Source organism: Vigna umbellata, chromosome 9, assembly GCF_029865625.1.
Source record: "Vigna umbellata cultivar VRB3 chromosome 9, Vumbellata_1.0, whole genome shotgun sequence".
Lineage (NCBI taxonomy): Eukaryota > Viridiplantae > Streptophyta > Magnoliopsida > Fabales > Fabaceae > Vigna > Vigna umbellata.
In genome coordinates, this window is record NC_142173.1 from 6,959,554 (window position 1) to 6,983,049 (window position 23,496).

General features: G+C 36.1%; 1 protein-coding gene and 1 pseudogene across 3 annotated transcripts; one reads left to right on the forward strand and one right to left on the reverse strand.

Moving 5' to 3' along the window:
* Positions 1–5,326: 5,326 nt before the first annotated feature.
* Positions 5,327–22,999, reverse strand: LOC124835494 (protein ZINC INDUCED FACILITATOR-LIKE 1-like). Of its 3 annotated transcripts, XM_088098948.1 has the most exons (17): positions 22,887–22,999; positions 22,566–22,747; positions 21,711–21,751; positions 21,220–21,280; positions 21,025–21,127; positions 20,835–20,937; positions 20,658–20,711; positions 20,509–20,571; positions 20,308–20,357; positions 19,872–19,947; positions 19,468–19,656; positions 19,262–19,349; positions 18,586–18,779; positions 18,384–18,428; positions 18,192–18,280; positions 5,966–6,009; positions 5,327–5,819 (listed from the first exon to the last, which is right to left on the reverse strand). In XM_088098948.1, the coding sequence occupies exons 2-17, from the start codon at positions 22,720–22,722 to the stop codon at positions 5,713–5,715; spliced, it is 1,464 nt and encodes a 487-aa protein (XP_087955074.1). In that variant the 5' UTR covers positions 22,723–22,747; positions 22,887–22,999; the 3' UTR covers positions 5,327–5,712. The 3 variants fall into 3 exon arrangements, with proteins under 3 accessions (XP_087955074.1, XP_087955073.1, XP_087955075.1); XM_088098947.1 differs by lacking the exon at positions 22,887–22,999 and having other exon boundaries at positions 22,566–22,880; XM_088098949.1 differs by lacking the exons at positions 22,566–22,747; positions 22,887–22,999 and adding an exon at positions 21,887–21,925.
* On the forward strand, positions 11,689–13,768 carry LOC148192440 (uncharacterized; annotated as a pseudogene).
* Positions 23,000–23,496: the final 497 nt, after the last annotated feature.

Below are 23,496 nucleotides of genomic sequence, written 5' to 3' on the forward strand. Positions count from 1 at the left end.
TTTTCTCTTCTTCTTAAATCTCAGCACCCAGAATCAAAGAGACAAGTCTCCTGGGAACCACTGCCTCCTCTGAACCAGTCGTCGCCTTCTCACTGGCCACCGTCACAGTTTCGACCGGTGACCAGTGGATCTAGACCGTCTCTTCAACCCTGGCGGTCGCCGTCTTTGTCTCGTTTGCATGCGCTGTCATGCGCCTCCACTCTCCAGAAGTAGATCTCGAACGCGTGTTCATCACGCGCCGCCTTCTCGGCGTCGGTATCAAACAACGCCGCTGCCAGTCTCTCACCGAACCTCCCTCTCTCTGTTCAAACCTTCCAAAGTAACCATTGCTGCCATTGACGTCTGTCTTCTTCTCGCCGCATGCTTCCGCATCTTCGGACCTCCTTCTTCTTTCTGCGTTTTTTTGTGCTTCCTCTCTGTAGTAGAGGGTTTCGCCTCTGTAGTAGAGGGTTTCGCCTCTGTAATAGAGGGTTTCGCCTCTGTAGTAGAGGGTTTCGCCTCTGTAGTAGAGGGTTTCGCCTCTGTAGTAGAGGGTTTCGCCTCTGTAGTAGAGGGTTTCGCCTCTGTAGTAGAGGGTTTCGCCTCTGTAGTAGAGGGTTTCGCCTCTGTAGTAGAGGGTTTCGCCTCTATATTGCTGTTATTGCCTTGTTCTTCCTTTCTTATTGTATCTGCCGCACAGATCTGATGCGTTTATTGCCTCCTTCTCCGCTGCTCTCCTTCATCCACTTCTGAAGTTGAAGTGTTTATTGCCTCCTTCTCCGCTGCTCTCCTTCATCCACTTCTGAAGTTGAAGTGTTTATTACCTCCTTCTCCGCTGCTCTCCTTCGTCCACTTTTGAAGTTGAAGTGTTTATTGCCTCCTTCTCCACTGATGTTTGTTCATTAAGATGTGATAACCCATCTCTGCTTGCCTCACACTCTTGAAAACAAATCATCTAGTTCAAAATCAAGTTCAATTATTTCAAGCTTGGTTCATACAATTTGTATGCTCCAGCTTGAGGGGGAGTGTTAGAAATATTATATCTTTTATCTTTATCTTTTATCTTTCAGTTAGTTTGTTATTATTTCTTATTTGTATTTTGGGCTTAGCCCATATTTCTTCTATTATAAATAGAGAACCCTATGTGTGTTTAACACAAGGGAGATTAATCCTATATATAATTTTCACTATATTTAACAGTTCTTTTTTGCTATATGTTTCATATGAGCATTTTTATGCTTGCATGCATCTTTTTAGTCATCTATATGAGTTTTTGTTTATCAATGGTCATAATGGTATGTCAGGATCGTTTTTGTGTAATTCATAGGTATAACTAGAGCATCCTATGAGCTTGATTGGATTTGAGGTTCCTTAGAGCAAGTTCATTTGTTTTTTAGGTAAAAGAAGTTAATTGCTTTGTTTTAAAGGTATAGATGTGATAAATATGGTAAATTGCATGTCTAGTTTATATGAGTATGTTGAATTGCTCATTTGGTGTTTGAGCTACTGAAATCTGAATGTGTTTCCCTATTCATGTGTTGTTTGTTTTGTTTGAATTGGTGTTAAATTGAGGAACTTAGAGTCTAATCATTTAAACAAGTATGCATTCCTACATTAAAAATGTTTCTAAACTAAACATTAAGTAGGAAATACCAATTTGATCATTTGAACAAGTCCTTTTTTTTCTTAAATCACATAATTGAATTTTTTTTTTCTTTTTGGTTTGGTGTTGAGCAGCGACCAACTTATGCTAAGCACCAATTTCTTATATAAGTCTAAGAGCATTTTTAGTTTCAGACCACTAAGCGTCAGGTTTGTACCCTTGAGTACCACTTTTCACTGCAGGTATGGAACAATTTAGTTCCAGGTCGTTGAGCAACAGAATGGTTCCTCGTTTTGAATGCCTGGAGAATTTGATGCAAGCCAATGATTCCAGATTCAATCAAATTTCTAGTACTTTGGAGACTCTGCTACAATGTCATGCTTCCTCTCCCAAGTCCTTCCACGGTGCTTCGAACTCATCTAGGCCGCCCTTACAGATGCGAAATGTGAAGCTTGATTTTCCATGTTTTGATGGTCACAATGACTTGGATTGGATCTTCAAATCTGAATAGTTTTTCAATTATTATTCGACCGCTGAGGTCGATTGATGGTCTATTGCCTCGTTTCATTTAGATAATGACGTAGTACCTTGGTTCCAAATGATGCAACGTTCCTCTCCGTTCCATTATTGGCATGATTTTACTAAGGCCTTAACATTTGATTTTCGGCCAACCGCATATGAGTGTCCTCGGACTTCTTTATTCAAGCTTAACCAAACTGGTATTGTTGGTGAGTATTACAAAGTATTTATTGGTTTAGCTAATCGTGTGTCTAACATCAACAATAAGGCTTTATTATACTATTTTTTCAGTGGCCTTCAAGATGAGATTCGGAGGGATGTTATGGCCTTATCTCCACCTAGCCTGGTCAAGGTCGTTGCCTTAGCCAAATTATTTGAGGAGAAATATACCCTCCAGTGCATCCAAGAACCCTTTATACCAACCCATATCATCCATCGTTATTTTTAATTGCACTTCCTATAATACCAAAACATGTATCTCTTGTAGCCTACCTAAATCCAACTTACCACCTTTACTTCCCAATCATAACATGAAACCTTTGTCTTAAAACAACAAACACCACCGAATAAAAAAACTTTCCCCACAGAGATACAACTTCGAAGAGAAAAAAGCCTTTGTTATTTTTGTGATGAGAAATTTTCCATCACCCATAAATGTCCAAATCGTCAAATGATGCTGCTACAATTAATTGATGATGACTTGGGGGATACTCGTGAATCAGATCCCCCTGATTTACTACAGACTGATAGTGAATTGTGTAACGCTGAACATCATCTTTCACTCAATGCAATGAAATGAGTGGGTGATGTGGGCATTATTGGGCCTCTTGTAGTTAAGATTTTGGTCAAGGACGACTGTTCGAACAACTTTATCCATCCTTGCATTCTTGTTTTCTAAAGCTACCAATTGAACCTGTTACCGACTTTCAAGTTTTTGTCGGCAATGGCTGATCCATGACGACAGAGGGGGTGATACAGCAATTGGCGAAGAAAATTCAGGGTCATCAATTGATTGTTTCAATGTATTTACTTTTACTTTCAGGTGTCGACCTTGTTCTAGGGTCTTCTTCATTAACCACTCTTGGTCCACACATTGCAGACTATGCCACGTTTACTCTTAAATTTTTTCAACAAAATAAATTTGTTGTTTTGCAAGGGGAACATATGGCTCAACCTCAACCAACTCAATTATATCATATGCGTCGGATGTAGCAAACACAAGCTATTGCAGAATGTTTTTCAATTCATCTAGTGCAGCCTGAGATTTTAGATGAATTCCCCTTTAGTTCCCTACTCACTTACCCCTTGATCTGGTTTCCTTATTGTACAAGTATCAAAACATTTTTCAGCTTCCATCATGCATGTCATCTCTAAGACCTCACAACCATGCTATTCCATTACAGGTAGACACTAAAAAAGTTAAAGTTTTTCCTTATCGATATCCTTAGCCAAAAGGAGCAAATTGAAAAATTGGTTCATGAAATGCTTGAGCAAGGCCTTATCCAACCTAGCATGAGTCCTTTCTCATCCCCTATTTTGTTATTTAAAAAAAAAAAAGATGGTTCATGAAGGTTTTTCACTGATTATCGGGCCTTGAATGTTGTAATGAAGGTTTCAGCTGGACAATCTTATAGGGAAAATAATAATGCAACAAATAAACAAATAGAGGGGCAAAACGTGGAAAATGATTGGGTAGTTGCTAACAATCTGAAAATTTAAGAAGTGAGACATAAGATTGGGACATGTACCCACAATAGCATGTTGAAGGAATTTATGTGAGGAATCCTTCATATAAGGAGAGAGAAAGTAGTAGGGGTGATATGAATGATTTTGGTATCTTTCTCTCTAATTATTCTCTAACAATTTCTCTTACTTGTGATTATACTATTTCTTTCGGCCACCTTGGTTGAAAGTGGATTGGTTACGAAATTGAATAAAAGAGTACAATCTTTGCTTCATTTTTTGTGTTCTTCTTTTTGTTTAATAGAAAAAGAGAGGATTGATGAGTTAACAATAGAAGAAAAGATATGCGTGATAAAATTAGGAATTGAGACCTATTATGGCAAGTGGTTTATTAACCACCATACTAAAGAACTATTATGACATGTATTCTTAAACTTGTCATTATATGTTTTGAATATAAATTTAATTTTGTCATCGCGTCCAACATACTATGATAGATGATGAACTAATAGTCATAGTAAAAACTTACTATAAACTAACAGTCATAGTAAAAATTTACTATGCCAAGTCACTACATCCACTTATTATGACATGCTCCTTTTTATCTGTCATCATTAATATTATTTTTATTATGAAAATATCACCACTCGACTTACTTTGACACACAAATTTCACTTTTCATAATAAGTCGTTATAAAAATCATTATTTTCACTAAGTGATCATTATATTTTAATGATACACATATTATAATCATCTCTCATTTAAATACTCTAAAGGATATAATTTTAATTCATTCATTAAACCTTCATCATAATTAAGGGTTTAACTTTTACTCCATTAACTACCTTTTATCTCATTAGTTATTGAAATTATACATCACAAATACTTGATTCTACTTCTGAAAAAACTGACGTCAAATAAAGCTTAAAGATTTATACTTGTCATACTATCTTAACTAAATTGTCATCAAAACTATACAATAAAAACTTATTCTAGTTATGTGATAAGGTAAAATAATCTATTTAAAATCAAATATTATGATCACATAAAATTCACATCTACGTCATTTATACTAAAAATTTATTAAACTTAACTAACTTTACTTATTTGTCCAAATTTAGGTTCCAACTATACTACTTTCACAATAAAAATAAACATATACACAAAATATTATAATAATAATAATATGAACAAATTTATATATCTTATACCAACAAAAATTCATCTTTATCCTAAAATATTTACATATAAAACTTCTGAAAAAACAACTTAAGAAAAAGAAAAAGAAACTTATTTTACAAAAATTATCATTATAGTTTAATAACTTTTTTAAAACAATCTCTTTCAACCACACAAAGAAAGATTATTTTCTTCTTCCTCTCACCTTTTATAAAAAAAGGGGTTATACATCCGGTAAAAAATGATGAACATAATAAATATAATTTAAGAAAATATCGTAAAATAACATTATAATATTTTATTGAAAGATTCTGTATTATGTTACTATGCAGAGAATGAAATCTACCACAAACATCAATATATAAGTACATAAATATAAAAACATTTTGGATTGAAATAAAAACAAATTATGGTACATGAGTTTTTCATTTAAGTTATAAACTAATGAAAATGACTAATGTTTTCATAACAAAAACAATTTAATGACTCATTTGTTCATCGTGGTGAATGCAATTCAACATCTCTGCAGAAAAAGGGGTCAAATGTGTGGCCACAGGTCATTTTCAACTGTAAAAGAAAAGAACATACAACATTTCTTCACTTTTTCAGTCTCCTTTATTCTTTTTATCTTCGATGCCTTTTCCTTTTTCTCTAACGAGAAGTTACAAATTGAATTGTTGCCATCGATATAGATTTGTTCATAATCAATAGTTCCAATCAATGATGTCAAACTTCTTGTTGATTGCTATCACTGTAATTGGTCAGGTTTCTTTTTCTCACCAAGGAATGGTTTGAACATCATTAATAATCCAAATGCTTCAACTATGTTCAACACAAAGAACACCACATGTGTGCCTGCAATTTGGTAAGAACAAATGCTCTAAATGACTTTATGTTGTTGAATTTGAAAAGAGTTCTTGACATATAAATTTAGACAAAGGATTCCCATCTGTTATACATAAAATAGAAACCAGCACAGATAAACTAGTTGAGCATCATACCTGGGAGGAAGGAAGAATCAATCCGCTTTTGTGACCAAGTTAATCTGCATTGACCATCATCATATGAGAAAATTGGAGATGGAAAGTATGTGGTTGAAAACATCCACTAATGAAACAAATAGTTAAATGATAATGGATCATAGTGGATTGTCAGTATCAATTGGTATCAAAACCTTCTACCATTCTCTCAGAAATAATCAGAAATGCTACTGCAGCCAACTCATGTGGGTGTTGGAGCTGGGAAGTATGGTGTGGTGTTAAAAACCAATTGCAATTGTTAGCATTTGTGGTGTGGCTATCTCAATGTGGATATCATATATCTTTCAATCTAGTTCACAAACATATATAGCTAAGAAAGAACCATAGGATAATAAAGGAACTTAGTATGAGGTTTGAATCAAGAAATATTTTATCTCTGTTGGAAGTCTCACATCGACTAGAGATAAGGCCAATTCATAGTTTATAAGTGGCTGCAAACCTCACCCTACAAGTCGGTTTTGTGGGACTGAGTTAGGCTTAAAGTCCAATTCTAACATGGTATTAGAGCCATCATTGGAGCCTATCCTAGCGATATTTATCTAATTCAGTCCCTCCTAACTGCCTAACCCCCTTCCCATCATACTGGTAAATTTTACGTTTACTTTCTGATAGGTACAAAGGGAAGGTTTACACTATTTGACAAGGGTTCGCGGTGGTGGAGGAACTGGATAGGAAAAAAGATATCAAATATCTGGAGTTCCTTTTTGTATATTATATGGATGATCCGATCCGTAAGGACCATGATTGGGAATTTTTTGATCGTCTTTCCCCGAGAAAGAGGCGAAACATAATCAACTTGAATTCGGGACAGCTATTCGAAATCTTAGTGAAAGACTGGATTTATTATCTCATGTTTGCTTTTCGTGAAAAAATACCAAAGGATCAACACAAGAATACTGAAGTGGGGGCATACTGAAGGTTATGGTCAACACAAGAATGGAGGCAAGATGGGATGGAATGGGTTGGAAAAGATCGTCCACAAACAAGAACACGAGAATAATCGTCGCTTCTAGCGGTTATAAGAGATACTTCAAGGACTGACAAGGGTGGTTGAACGCCTAACATCCTCTAATAAGCGTCAAGAGGCCCAAGATTTTGTTGCCATGGATGGCCATGAGGATAGTGGGGATAATGAAGGAGGAAGTTCTTTTGGGATTTCTGCCACATGGAGGAAGTTGGACATTCATGTGTTTGCAGGGGACGAGGCTTATGGGTAGACCCATAGATTAGAGTGGTATTTCCGTTTGAAAGGGGTTAGTGAAGAAGAGCGAATGAAGGCTGTTATGGTGACATTCTGTTATGGTGACATTGGAAGGGAAAGCTTTGAATTTGTTTCAATGGTGGGAAACCTGCCATTCGCATCCAACATGGGAAGCCTTCAAAGATGCAGTGATTAGAAGATTTCAGCCAACAATGTTGCAGAACCTATTTGAAGTTTTGATTGGCTTGCGTCAAACCAGACCTATAGGGCAATATATTGAGCAATTTGAACAATATGCTGGGTTCATGAAAGGGATTGAACAAGATTACTTAGTAGGAATTTTCTTGACGGGATGAGATAAAGGCAAAGGTTATCCCAAAATTCTTGCAAAGTTGATGATGAAGGCGTAGATGGTTGAATACAAGCTTTTGGTTACTACCAAAGGAGGATATTTATCAGGCCCTCATTCTATTCCTTTTTTCCGCCCATTGCCTTCCACTAGGACTTACTCTAAGGATGGGGAGGTTCCGAAACTTATTCTAAGGCAGAGGTTAAATTATATGATCCCCAAATTCTTGCAAAGTTGATGATGAAGGCGGAAATGGTTGAATACAAGCTTTTGGTTACGACCAAAGGAGGATATTTATTGGGCACTCGTTCCATTCCTTCTTTCTGCCCATTGCCTTCCACTAGGACTTACTCTAAGGATGGGGGAGGTTCTGAAACTTATTCTAAGGCTGGGGGCAGTTCAGGGATTTTTCCTAATTTTGTTCCTAGTGTTGGAGAAAGCAAAGCTTCTGTTTCTCCTATCACTAATTTTGCTTCAGTTCTCAATCGAGAGGGCCCCCATATAAGAAGCTTACTCAGGAAGAGCTTCAAGACAAGTTGCATAAAGGTTTATGCTTCTGTTGTGATGAGAAATTTGGCCCAAATCACATCTGTCGGAATAAAAGTTTCACATGCTGCTTATTTCTGAGGAAAAAAAATACCAAAGTGGGGAGATGGGCTGGAAACTCCAATTGTATCGGTAGAACAACCAGAAATGGATGGCCCCAAATTATAGTTATCTCAATGCACTATGGCTGGGCTAACTACCAAGAGGTCTTGGAAGTTGTGGGGGACCCTTGGCCATGAAAAAGGTGGTGTTTTTGATTGATTGTGGTTCTTCCCTCAATTTTATTTCCCAGGATTTAATTGTCCGGTGTGGATTGCCAATACAGCCAACTCTTCCCTTTATGGTGGAAGTTGGGGGATGGGCATAAAGTGTGTTGTCAAGGCAAGTGTCAAGGATTAACTTTGGAAGTTCAGGGAGTATAGATCCAACAGGATCTTTTTCTGTTTTCTTTATGTGGGGCTGATGTGATGTTAGGGTTGGAATGGTTAGCCACTCTTTGAGAAGTTAGAGCTGATTTTGGTAATCTCAAAATATCAATAGGCAAAGGTCCAGCGGAACATGTTTTACAAGGTAATCCTACCTTGTCAAAGTCTGAATCCAATCTAAAGACATTATGGTATGATTTTAAGAAGCAAGCATTTTATTATGTTCTCAAATGGACTGAAATTAAGGAACCACGGGTTGATCTTGTTCCACCTAAGATTTTGGATGTACTTTCTGCCCATCAAGACGTTTTCAAAGATTTGGAAGGACTACCACCCCAAGTACATTTGATCATTCTATTCATTTATAGCCTGATGCTTCTATTCCTAATTTAGGGCCTTACAAATATTCTCGCCAACAAAAAAATGAAATTGAGAGATTGTTCAGGAAATGTTGCAAGGGGAAATTCCTTTATTCTAGTCCAATCATCTTATTTAAGAAGAAGGATGGAGGATGGCGTTTTTGTATGGACTATAGGGCTCTAAATAAGGTCATCGTTCCTAATAAATTTCCTATTCCGGTTATTGAAGAATTGTTGGATGAATTGGATGGAGCTACCATGTTTTCTAAACTGGATTTAAATCAGGTTATCACCAAATTGCGACCCCAGGATATTGAGAAAACAACGTTTCGCACCGATGAAGGCCACTATGAATTTTTGGTGATGCCTTTTAGTCTAACCAATGCCTTTACTACCTTCCAAGCCTTAATGAATAACATTCTCCAGCCTTTTTTACAGAAGTTTGTATTGGGTATTTTTTTATGATATCCTAGTTTACATTTCCACTTTAGATGCCCATCTTCAACATTTGTCTAAAGTTTAACTGTTTTGCATCAGAATGCATTAAAACTTAAAACTCAACCAGAAGAAATGTGCTTTTGGGAAGCAGAAGTTAGAATATTTGGGTCACATAATCTCTCAACAGGGTGTAACAGCGGATCCTAAGAAGGTTGAGGCAATGAAAAATTGGCCTTTACACAAGACTCCTAAGGCATTGCATGGATTTTTAAGTCTTATGGGCTATTATAGACGTTTTGTTCAAGGGTGTGGGAAAATTGCTAAGCCTTTGACACAGTTATTATCCAAGGATGGGTTTCATTGGACGGAGGAGGCTAAGGCGGCTTTTGAGGAGTTCAAGAAGATCATTGCCCACTTACCTATTTTAGCCGTTCTAGATTTTTCAAAACTTTTACTCTTGAGACAAATGCTTCTAGTAAAGGATTGGGTGCTGTTTTATTATAGGCAGGCCGACCTTTGGCTTTTTGGAGTCAAGTTTTATCACATAGGGCTCAAAATAAGTCTGTTTATGAGCGGGAACTCATGGCTTTGGTGCAGGCTATTCGAAAATGGAAACATTATCTCATGGGAATTTATTTTATCATTCTCACAGATCAGAGAAGTTTGAAGTTTCTCATAGATAAGAGATTATTGACTAAAGAACAGTTCAAATGGGCCTCCAAACTTATTGGTTTTGACTTTGAGATTCGTTTCTGCCTTGTAAAGACAATCCGGTGGTTGACGCTCTCTTCCACAAGTCTTATTTTATGCCTATTTCAGTTTTATTGCCCACCCAATGAGACTCATGGGAGGAGGAATCCCACAAAGATGAAGGTATGGTTTCTTTGATACAAGATTTGATGATCAATCCTAATTTTCATGTAGGATATGAACTTCACAATGGCCGTTTGTTTTATAAAGGCAAATTGGTTCTACCTAGGGGGTCTTATAGCATACCTACCATTTTTAAGGACATGCATGAGTCCCCAACAGCTAGTCATAGTGGCTATTTCTGCACTTTTAAGCGCATTGTTGATGTTATTTATTGGAAGGGTATGAAAAAAGATATTAAAGAGTGGGTCCAACAATGTGAAGTTTGTCAACGGAACAAAGCTGAAACACTTGCTCCATTAGGCTTATTACAACCTCTACCCATTCCCACTCAAGTTTGGTCTGACATCTCTATGGATTTCAATGGGGGGCTGCCTAAAGTCCAAGGGAAAGACACAATCCTCGTGGTGGTGGATAGACTCACAAAGTATGCTCACTTTTTGGCACTTGCTCACCGTTTTACAGCAGCAGAAGTAGCTCAATTGTTCATTAAAGAAATAGTAAGACTTCATGGGTTTCCCTTTGTCTCCGATAGAGACAATATTTTCTTAAGCAATTTTTGGAAAGAATTGTTTAAACAGGCTAGTATAAAACTCAGGTTCAACACTGCATATCATTCCCAATATGATGGCCAAACAGAGGTGGTTAATCGCTACCTCGAGACTTATTTACGTTGCATGACTGATGCACATCCTAAGACGTGGCCTCAATGGTTGTCTTGGGCAAAATTCTGGTTTAATACTAACTACAGTACTTCTACTAAGATGTCCCCTTTTAAGGCCCTCTATGGCCATGACCCCCCTTTGCTGCTCAAAGGTTGTACTATCCCATAAAAAGTGCAAAGCGTGAATCAATTACAACAAGAACAGGATGAGATATTGAGCGAGCTGAAGGGAAATTTATGCAAAGCCCAAGACTAGTACAAGGTGTAGGCTAATAAACATCGAAGGGAGGTGGAGTTCCAAGTGGGTGATTGGGTGTATCTTAAGTTGCAATCCTATCGTCTGAAATAGTTGGCTAACATACCTGTCGCAACCGGGATCGCGACGAGGCAGCGAATCGAAAACAAACGGGTTCGGGAAAAGATTTTGGGAGTTGCCACCATAATTTATTCTGGAAAAACTAAGGAAAACCATAAAATAAGTCATGGTCTACGAAAAGCAGATTTTCGGGTTTGGGAATCGGTTACGCGTAAGGAAGGTATTAACACCCTACCGCGCCTGCCCAAAGGCAGTACCTTTAATTAAATGTATAAAGTTAACGTGGTTTTCCAAAATATTTACTTTTCCCCAAAAGTAAAAAAAAATAAAGAAACTATTAAGAAACAAAAAAAATATTTTTTATTTTATGAAGCCGACAAGGATTGACCTTGCTCCTACGTACATCCATTTATAATGGACAATCAGGGATCACGTAGTTCTTTATCTAGAAAAAGGTTTGTGAGTTTGTTTAAAAATTATTATAGATTGATTTAGATTTTTGAAAAGTGAACCCGACAAAGATTTGGTTTAACAAGATTGACATTTTTTTTTTGTTTTAAAGATCTTGTATTTTTTTTTATTTAAGAATGGTGGGAAAAAGAAAGAAACAGGCCATAGGCCGACACTTACTTATAAAAAAATTTATGATTTTAAAAAAACAATATTTGTGTGTAGGAAAAATAATACCTTTTAGGAAAAACTTCAAAGTACAATAAAAAGAGAAAAAAAATGGTGTAGATCCTCATTTCTTCTTTAGTGATTGCCGTTGACAGAACCCTTATGGGTGAGAACCTATTTTGCTCTATACTCTCTTTTTATTATTTATGCATGTTTCTCCTTCTCTCTTTTTTTTCGTTTTCTTTTTCTATCACAGGGTGCGTATTTATACACACACATTGTAATATTATGATAGTCTTGCCTTAAATGTGAATTAATTGACAATGGACAAAATAGGGAAAGAAATGGTCTTGGTTACAAGAAAAACATATCAAATAAAATTCAAGATATTGATTATAATTATTGGTGTAATGTTGATTCAAATTATTATGATATTAAACTAATATTTCAAAAATATTTTCTAGTGATGTGTCTTGCATTAAGGAAAATTATTTTATTATTTTCTTCTTTCCTTTTTTTCTTTACCCACCATTAATTATTATTCTCTTATTCTTTAATTTTAATTATTTACTTTCCCGGACGAAATTGGGTGTTGACAATACCTAATGAGAAGCTTCGACCCATATTTTATGGTCCTTATATAGTCCAAGTGTCAACAGAATGAATGGCAAAAGATATGCAATTATATATTTATTTGTAACAGTTATTCTCTTAATTAGGATAATTAGCTGTAGTAAATGTATGTATTGCAATTTAGCTTATTTAGTGGGCTGAAAATGAGCTTGAGAGATTGTAATCATTTGTATTTATATGAAAATTCTCCAGCAAGAGGAGAGACAATTTTTGGCTCAATCTTCTCTGAGTTTAACATGCTATCAGACTAGGTTACGATCCCAAAACCTAGTTTGTGTTTTTCAGCCTCGTCCTAGATTCACGATCCTGCTTCACGATTCTTGGTTTTTTTCTCGTTTCCTTTTTCCCTCGCTCCATGACTTTCGAAAAATATGTCTTATTCGTTCGCCTTAATGAAAAAAACTACTCAGCTTGGGCATTCCAATTCCATATCTTTGTCACCGAAAAATATTTGTGGGGTCATGTCGATGGCAACACTCCTACCCCTAACAAAGACCAAGATATGGTTGCTCATGCCAAGTGGGCAGTCAAAGATGCTCAAGTCATGGCCTAGATCCTTGGTTCTGTTGATTCGAACATTGTCTTGAATCTTCGTCCTTACAAGACTGCAACCGCAATGTGGTCTTACCTGAAGAAAATTTATAGTCAAAATAATGCAGCTCGCCGATTCCAGCTTGAGCACCTCGCTGTATTTAAACAGGATAGTCTCTCCATCTCTGATTTTTACTCTCAATTCATGAATCTTTGGGCTGAATACACTGATATAGTTTATGCAAACTTGCCTTCTGAAGGTCTAAGTTCCGTACAAACAATTCATGATATTACTAAACGGGACCAATTTCTTATGAAATTGCGATCTGACTTTGAAGGTATCTGATCCAATCTAATGCATAGAGATCCTGTCCCATCGTTGGATGCATGTCTCAATGATTTGTTACGTGAAGAACAACGTCTTCTTACACAGTCCATCATTGAAGAACAAAAATTGTCTACTGTTCTAGTAGCATACGGGGCACAAGGAAAGTCACACTGCCATGACATGAGTACTATTTAATGTTTTAGTTGCAAGCGATTTGGCCACTATGCTTCAACCTATCCAAAAAGATTCTGCAACTACTGCAAAAAGGATGGTCATATTATTAAGGAATGTCCAATAAGGCCACCACAACGACCTGCAACAACTTTTACCACAACAACTGATTCTTCTATTCCCAACAGTTCTGTCAATCCAGCACCTGTCCATCAAAATGCTACTACTGATGTTGCAACTTTGACCCCTGAAATGGTTCAACAAATGATCATTTCAGCTTTTTCTGCTTTGGGTTTCTCAAGTAACTCCTCTTAACCATGGTACTTTGACTCTGGGGCTTCCAACCACATGACCAACAATACTCGATTCCTTACTAATATACAAAAATATTTGGGGAATCTCAAGATACATACTGCTGGTGGAAATCAATTGCCTATAACAAAAACTGGTGATATTTCTTCATTTCTAAAAAAATGTCGTTGTCGCTCCTGGTCTCACTAGTAATCTTATTTCTGTTGGTCAATTAGTCGACAATAATTGTCGAGTTCAATTCTCACAATCTGGTTGTCTTGTGCATGATCAACACTCGGGGAAGATAATCACAATAGGGCCTAAAGTTTGACGTCTTTTTCCCATTCATTTCTCGCTGTCTCCAAGTCTTTCTTTGCCTTTAGTCTCTTGTAATTCTGTTATTGTTGATCACCAAGTGTGGCATAAGCGCCTTGGGCATCCCAACTCAAATGTACTCCATGACATTCTCAAATCTGGTTTTCTTCGAAATAAACACACCCCATCACTTAATAATATTCATTTTGATTGCATTCCTTGTAAGCTTGGCAAAAGTAAAATTCTACCTTTTCCAACACTTCAGTCGCATGAAACACAACCATTTGATATCATCCATAGTGATGTTTGGGGGGTGGCACCAGTTACGTCTCATGCTCATTACAAATATTTTGTAACTTTTATTGATGATTATAGTCATTTCACTTGGGTCTATTTTTTGTGCTCAAAGGATGAAGTCTTTTCTACTTTCAAATTCTTTTATGCTTATGTTCAGGTCCAATTCTCCTCCAAAATCAAGATTCTTCGCTCCGATAATGGGAGGAATACACATCACACTTTTTTCAGAAATTCTTGCAATCCAATGGCATTTTATCTCAAAGATCATGCCCATCAACCCCCCAACAAAACAGGGTAGCTGAACGGAAAATTCGCCATTTACTAGATGTTGTCCGCACTCTTTTGCTGGAGTCGCATGTGCCATCACGATTTTGGTGTGAATCCCTTTCCACTGTAGTTCATCTTATAAACATATTGCCATCTCCTTCCATAAGTAATGCATCTCCTTTCACTCGATTATTTGGTCACCCACCCGATTACTCCACTCTTCATATTTTTGGTTGTGCATGTTATGTCCATCTTCCTCCACACGAACGCACCAAGCTCACTGCACAATCTATTGAATGTGCTTTTCTTGGCTATTCTCCTCATCAAAAGGGTTTTCTATGATATGATCCTAACCTTCATCGGATTCGGGTCTGTCGAAATGTCATTTTTCTAGAAAGTGTATATTTTTTTGCAAACCATCATGACTCGTTCTCTTCTCCAATTTATGTTTTGCCATTGTTTTCTAATTCTTCTGAAGGTCAATCATCATCTAGACCTCTATTGACCTATCAAAGGCGAAAAACTGTCACTCAACATCACGTAGCACAATCCCATGGGCCTCTTCAAGATAATTCCTTGGATGCTGGTCTAGTACAAGCTCTAGAACCAGAACCAGCTCCTTTACGACGCAGTTCACGCATTGGTAAGCCCTAGAAAGGTATATATGTTCCATGACAACAACATTATCATCTATTCATATTCCTTCTTCTTATAAACAGGCAATGAAGAATGAATGTTGGCGAAAAGCTATTGAAAGTGAACTTCTCGCCTTGGAAAAAAAATCAGACATGGGATATAATGCCATGTCCTCCATCTGTTAAACCCTTAGGCAGCAAGTTTGTGTTCTCTATAAAGTTGCGTTCGGATGGCTTCATAGACTGTTACAAGGCGCGACTGGTTGTGCTTGGAAATAAGCAAGAGTATGGCCTAGACTATGACGAGACTTTTGCTCAAGTTGCCAAGATGACCACTGTGCGCACTATCCTTGCTCTTGTTGCATCCAAATATTGGCCATTACATCAAATGGATGTCAAAAATGCATTCCTCCATGGTGACCTTAAGGAGGAAGTTTACATCACACTTCCTGGTGGTATGTCGACCCTCTCCCCGAATATTGTTTTCAAATTGAAACACTCTTTATATGGATTGAAGCAGGCCCCAAGAGTATGGTTTGAAAAGTTTCACTCCACTCTTCTTAGTTTTTCTTTCAATCAAAGTCAGTATGATCTATCACTTTTCCTTCAACGGACTCCTAAAGGCATCGTCATACTTCTTGATATGTGGATGACATTGTGGTCATTGGTTCTGATCAAGATGTTATTTCTAAAATCAAACAAATGCTGCATTCAAATTTTCACATGAAAGAGTTAGGCTCTCTCAATTATTTCTTAGGTTTAGAGGTGCATTACCATTCTGAAGGCATTTTCGTAAATCAGCATAAATATATTCAAGATTTGGTCCAGCTAGCGGGACTCACCAATGCTACCCCTGTTGACACTCCAATGGAAGTTAATGTTAAATATAAACGACATGAAGGAGAGCTTCTTGACGATCCCACTCAATATAGGAAACTAGTTGGTAGTCTCATCTATGTGACTATCACTCTCCCTGATATTTCTTTTGTTGTAGACATTGTTAGTAAGTTCATGCAATCTCCACGACACTTTCATTTTTCAGTCTTCCAGCGTATCATTAAACATCTCCTTGGCACCTCAAGTCGTGGTTTATTCTTTCCTGGTAATTCATCTCTTCAACTCCAAGCTTATAATGACACTGATTGGGCTGGCTGTCCAGACACCAGGAGATCAACTACTGGCTGGTGTATGTTCCTAGGGAATGCTCCTATTTCATGGAAATGTAAGAAACAAGATTGAGTCTCAAAGTCATCCACTGAAGCAGAATATCGCGCAATGTCTGCTGCTTGTTCTGAAATAATATGGCTACGTGGTCTTCTTACAGAGCTTGGATTGTCTCAAGCACAACTCACTCCACTGCATGCTAATAACACCGGTGCCATACAAATTGCAGCAAATCCAGTTTACCATGAACGAACGAAACACATCGAGGTCGATTGTCACTCTATCCGAGAAGCGTATGATCGTAGATCATCAATCTACCACATGTCTCAACATCTGTTCAAATAGCTGACATTTTCACTAAATCGTTGCCACGCCAGCGTCACAATTTTCTACTTGGCAAATTGATGCTTGTAGATTCACCAACATCAATTTGAGGGGGGATGTCAACAGAATGAATGGAAAAAGATATGCAATTGTATATTTGTTTGAAACAGTTATTCTCTTAATTAGGATAATTAGCTGCAGTAAATGTATATATTGCAGTTTAGCTTATTTAGTGGGATGAAAATCAGCTTGACAGATTGTAATCATTTGTATTTATATGAAAATTCTCCAGCAAGAGGAGAGACAATTTTTGGCTCAATCTTCTCTGAGTTTAACACCAGAAACACATAGAACTTGTAGCTTATAAGCCGAACCTCCCTACCCACAGTAGAATTCATCCAGACTTTCATGTGTCCCTCCTCAAGCGCATTGTCCAACCAACCACTCCAATTCAACCTCTTCCATCAACACTTACAGAAGATTTGATGTTAGAGGTCTATCCAGAGGAGTTGCTCGATGTTCGCACATCTCCAACAGGGGATTTGGAAGTTTTACTTAAATGGCAAGATCTCCCATCCATTGAAAATAGTTGGGAATCTGCCACAACCTTCAATACAGAGTTCCCTGCTTTTCACCTTGAGGACAAGGTGAAACTTCATGGAGGGGGTATTGATAGGTACAAAGGGAATGTTTACAGCAGAAGGGATTTGGAAGTTTTACTTAAATGGCAACATCTCCCATCCATTGAAAATAGTTGGGAATCTGCCACAACCATCAATACAGAGTTCCCTGCTTTTCACCTTGAGGACAAGGTGAAATTTCATGCAGGGGGTATTGATAGGTATTGTTAGATGTTAAGATGTGTGTTTATATTAATTGGGCTCAGCCCATTCTGTATTAAGGGCCTTGGCCCATATCTTACATTATAAATAAACTACCCTATATGTATGCTAAATACATAAGGGAGATTTCTCCCAATCTTCTCCATTATTCACAGGTACAAAGGGAAGGTTTACAGCAGAAGAAAAATGGGGATGATTTAGTTTATTGTATGACAGACAATTTTAAGTAGTTTTAAGCAGTTGTAAGGTAGTTATTTATGTGTAGTTAGTTGCATCTGACTTCTATAGAGTCAGAATGGACAGTTTGTAGTAGTTTCTATCTTGTTGTTGGAAGTTCTGTAAATCTAGGGAAGTGGAGAGTCTAGTTTTCTCGAATAACCACAAGTTGTATGTATGTTTTAGTTTCTCCATTTGGAGGAAACCTAGTGTATTGTTGGAACAATGATATACAGTTCTCAAGGTTGTTTTGTATAGGTTTGCAATACCTATCACTTTCTAGGTTTTCTCCTAAAATAGACCTTGAGAGTTCTATCATCTACATTCACGTTTTTTGAACTGGGAGATAAGTGAAATAAAAGCTGAAGAAATAAGAGGAACACTCACAATGCACCACCTGATGCAGGGCCAATAGCTTTGAATAGAGACATGCATGTCATTGCAATACCATTAGCAGCTCCTCTTTGGTGTTGTTCCTGTTTTCCAAATTAACAAGTTAAATGTGTCACAATTCCATCACTAACTAGTCTCAATCAATGTATAGATTCAAAAGTCAACAAAAACTACTGAAAAATTTACCACTACTCGGTTTAGTTGAAGGAACAAACCAGTCACGATGGTGATCTAAATCCCATAAAAAGAGTACAATCAGTAAAATATGTAACTTACAGAAAATTTTCTGAATCAAAATAACTAATCTCCCAAGGTCTAGTATGTATAATTCAGCTCTACAACCAAAAATCTCTAATAAACGATTGAACAAATGAAGTGGTGCACTTACAGACAGAATGCTCTTCAGACTTGAAGCAGTACTCAACCCTATGAATAGTGCTAAGCCTGAGAACAATGCAATGAAGGGGTAGCTTTGCAAAAGAGGTATGGTTAACAGAGCTGAAATGCGGGCACTACCAATAGCTCCACTTGCTCTTTGAACAAAAGGGTATAAGGCAAGTTGGTAAATTATAAGTGCAAGACCTGAACATTACAAAAATCAGTAAAGATACAAAATATCTCTATTAGGCAGTACAAATACAAAAAATACTAAATGTTCAAAATTCTACCTTTTTGTCACCATGAAACCCAAAGTACAATTTTTTTTTATCAGAAGTATACAATTAGAGGAATAAATTTAATGTGGTACTATCATTAGTGCAAATATCACTTTAAACTACACCATATAGACTACAGTTTTTCATAATCTATAAAAATACGGTGACAACTTTGCAATTTCTGACAAGATATTGTCTACGGTTTTTTTATAGAACTGTAGTTTATTATGTACATAGGCTACGCTTTTCATCTATAACCTATAACCTATCCTTTTTTATTACGTTTATTAACCGTAGTTTAACATCGAAAATAATCGTAGCCATATATCTTTACTGCACTAGTATGTATTTATTATGTCAGATCCGAAGAGTGCAAAATTGCCAATTGTTAGGAAGAAAATCTGTTACCTGATACTGAAAGAATGTTACCAACATCATTAGTTGTAAAGTTCAAACCCCCCAGCTTTGGAGGACTCACTGCCCATAAGGAGAAAATCTAAAGAAAGTGATGGATGCATGTTCTTCAGTTAAAAGCAAGTGGATAAAAAGTAGGATCGAAATATCATATACAAAAGCAGAAGCATAGGACATTTTCACCATATTAAGTATCATACCTCTTGATAAGCAATGTCATGAAGTGAGAAGACACAATAAGCAATGACAGATGACATTAAGGGCCAATTCAGGAAAAGGTTTTCATTCTTTTTTGTTATCTTTTCATTGTCTGTGGCATCAGTTCCATTTTCTAAAGCTTCAGCATACTCTGTGGATTCATTGCTAGAATTGTGGTTGTGAAGTGTTTCCTGGACGTATTTCAAACAATTATTTTAATGTTGTAGGTCAACTAGACAGTATAAAGCGTGGAGAAGGAGCACATCTGAGCTGAGAAAATCATACTATAGTTATTTTTCATTGTAAAATGTCGTCATCAAAATTTTAAAAGTAACATCCACAAAAGATAAAGGAGATAAAAGAAAATGGCATTCAATGAACAGATTTGTCAGAGTAAGATACATACTGGAATCCAGATGCATCCGATTGCTACTACAAATGCAAATGCTGATGTTATGAGGCTGGGCAAGAAGTATGGAAACCTGCAGAATGATTTATGTTTGGTAAATGAAAATCAGAAAATCATTAAGATTTTATTTGGATAAATTTCTTCATGAGTACTTACAGGAAGATAAAATAAGAAAAAAAATAATAAGTTTCTTCAGAAGCAAGAATCAGATTATCCTTAATCTAATTTGCAAAAAGTTTTCTTGTACTATAGCTTCTCTAAAAGATTATTCAAGTATAAACTAATTTTAGCTTAAGGAGAAGTTTATTTCTTTTTTCCTTATTTTTTTCTTTCTCTGTAAGTGTTCATGAAGAAGTTTACCCAAATAGGTCCAAAAGATAAAGTAATGGAAGGACAAAATCTAAAGGGAAACTGAATATGAAAGTCCACTTACTTATCCCAAAAGGAATCCTTTGGAAAAATATTTGGGTACTTCTCTACTGGCTACAATTAAATACACAATTTCAGCAGTTAACCTTCTCAGAAAGCCAGAAGACTATCAATTCAAAACATTTCATCTTATAAACATATACAGATTCAAGGCTTTATGCAAGATTCATCTTATACACCAGATGGCTAAGAATATGAATAGCACCTGAGCCAAATAGCCTCCCAGTGATGGACCAATTATTAAACCTATGCCCCAAGCTGAGCTTACCTAAAAGCAAATAATCACAGCATGACTTGTTGGTGTGGAAATGGAGTTCTAAGAATTAACATTGTAAAAGAGTTCGGGATGCTTACTGTTGACAGTCCTAGAGCTTGATGTTCTTCTCTAAAAAGTTCAGAGGCATAGGCCTGTTAAATAAAGAAGTTATGCAGGAAGATGTAGAAATTGAAATTTGGAAGAGATTGAAGAAGCTATATCCAAATACATATGCACATGAAAGTGTAAAATACTAGGAGTTAAAGATATGATACCTTCACTGGTCCTAGAAAACCATTGAAACTTCCCAGAAGAAATCTCGTGATAATAGCCATCCAAAAACTTGTGCTAAGGCCAAATAGTGTGTTGAAAACGACACTGAAATCAAGTAAGCATTGATAATTATGGGAATCTTCAAATGATAACTTAAAAGAAAGTATGCAGTTCATTGGCATATATACTTACACTGAAGTAACCCCTATAAGTATAGCAGGTTTTCGACCAAAGCGATCTGCTATGATTCCCCACAGAAAAGATGTCAAACATCTGCCAAGCATGAATACAGAACCTACCACAATTTTATGATGCAGACATCAATAATAAATAACTCACGAATTTTTGATGCCGTCAAAAACTGGACATAGTAAAATTTAGTCTTACCCACATAACCAGCATAAGTACTAATATCAGCTTCTGTTTTCGCTATATTAAAATCCCTTACCTGAAAATCATAATGTTGCATCACTGAGGATGTATTTTATGTGTATCTACACAAAGTTAAAAATGACAAAAGCAGATGGAAAAACAATAATAAGCAACAAAAACTTTCATTTGGCACATCTAACATGTACCAATTATCAGTCTTACAACAACATTCTACGGTTGACAGGGAACAGGAAGCAAGGGTACTAGATATACTGAAGAAAATCTTTTTGGTTGATGACTTTGAATGGTTTTTAAATTATAGATTGAAGGGAGTGTAAACCTGCCTTCGTTTTCTAATTGTCATAATACATACATAAATAAAAACTGAAATTGAACTTCAAGCACTCAATAAATAATTATGCATTGAGATAACTTCCAACAATGTGACCAAATCAGAGTGTACATAGTAAAATCGTTACCGTACTCATTTTGATGGTTAAACTCACCATGAAATAGAGGAACGGAAAGAGAGATGATATAGGCAGTGCTGAACAAGACAAAATAAAATGGCATCAGATAGGATAAAAGTAGTTTAAACAGATTGAGAATGAAAAGAAAAATGACAACTGGTAGAAAACAATCAAACAATGATTTTCCATTCAAAGTATAAAATTGAAAATACCTTCAGACAATTTTGTATTTAACTTCAATTCTCCCCAACTACTGTGGGATTTGGAGGCCCTACTTGAGCTACTTATAAGTGTACATGGATGAACAGACGTTAGGAATGTTCAAACTGAATAAAACTACTACTGTTTTAGCTTGAAAAGCTTAACTGTAAAGGTAAATTTGAAATTTGCAAGGTAACATGTGAATTTTGTATTCAACTTCAGTCAAGTCAGTCACCAACTTTGTTGCCAACCCCTACTGCCCTAACCAAGCAATACCCAAAAGTGACAATTGCATCTGATTACATTTCTTATATGTTTACTTTCACCTACAAAGCATAGAATGCTGGTAAAAGTATATATAAGTTATCATTGTAGATGATTGCTTCTTCATCAACTTGAGAAAATCATTTTTCAACACAGAACCAAACATACTGTTCTTGTTTAAACCAAGTGACATTTAAGGTCTAAGAAGCTTCTACAAGCTTACACTGAAAGCAAATTTTGACTTATAAAAGCTCAGTTCATTAGCATCTAGAAGTGATAATTGTTTTTCAAACAGGAATTATCAAGTTGCACTTCAGGAATCAACAAAACCAGACTTTCCAACAACCCAAAAGTTTGAAAAAGAAAAAACCAGAACAAAACTCACGCAGAAGATAAAAAACTAAGAGTAGTGTGAATTGTTTATACCAGCACTCAACGCCACCATCCACATGATAAAAAGCTTTGTAATTGGCACACCCTGTCCCTCACTCAACTCTTTGGCTTGATCCACTTTGCAACCGGGGCAGTTCTCATAGTACTTCTTCTTCTCCAACAATGGCTGTTTACCTTTCTCCTCTTCCATGTTTCTGAGACGACCCTCTTTCCTACTACTTAGCATGCACCATTCAAACCCAAAAAGTTGATGAATTTAATAAAAGGGTTAAGGGGGTGTGTTGTTTTCAAACACAAAAGAGAAACAACAGTAAAAGATTCGAGGAAACAAACGTCCACACAGAACCAGAGAACCTCTACGAGTTGTGGTCCTTTCTAGCTTTTGAGAAACAAAAGATAAACGTGATTGGTGCAAGGTCTGGTGTGTCTCTCTCAGCTATATGATGAAGGCATCATTGCACACGTCACAAAGTGAAAATCTCCCCAACAGCAAAACCATGAAGAGAACATAATACTGTTGTTTTTCCATTTTGAAAACGACACCTTGTTTACAGTAAAATAGAAAAGAGATTTTCAGAGAGACAAATTTTATATATTTATTCAATATTTTTTTTTAAAGTATAAAAGTTTATTTTTTTATGATATTTTATTTTTATAATATATTAAATAAATATAAAGTTTATTGTATTAATTTTACTATATTTTTAGAGATACCTTTCTAAGGGTATCTATCATTGATGATTGGACACGTATCTAATAGTTGATAATGAATGAGTTTATAAAATAATAATTATTTCATTTATATGTTATAAATAGGATTAACTTCATTCTAATAAATATAAAAAAATTAAAATTATTTCTAAAATATTTTTGTTAAGTTTTTTTAAATTATTATCATTTAGAAAGTTGTGGAAAGATTTTAAAATGAATTAATTTATTTACTTGATAATTAAACTAGTTCAAA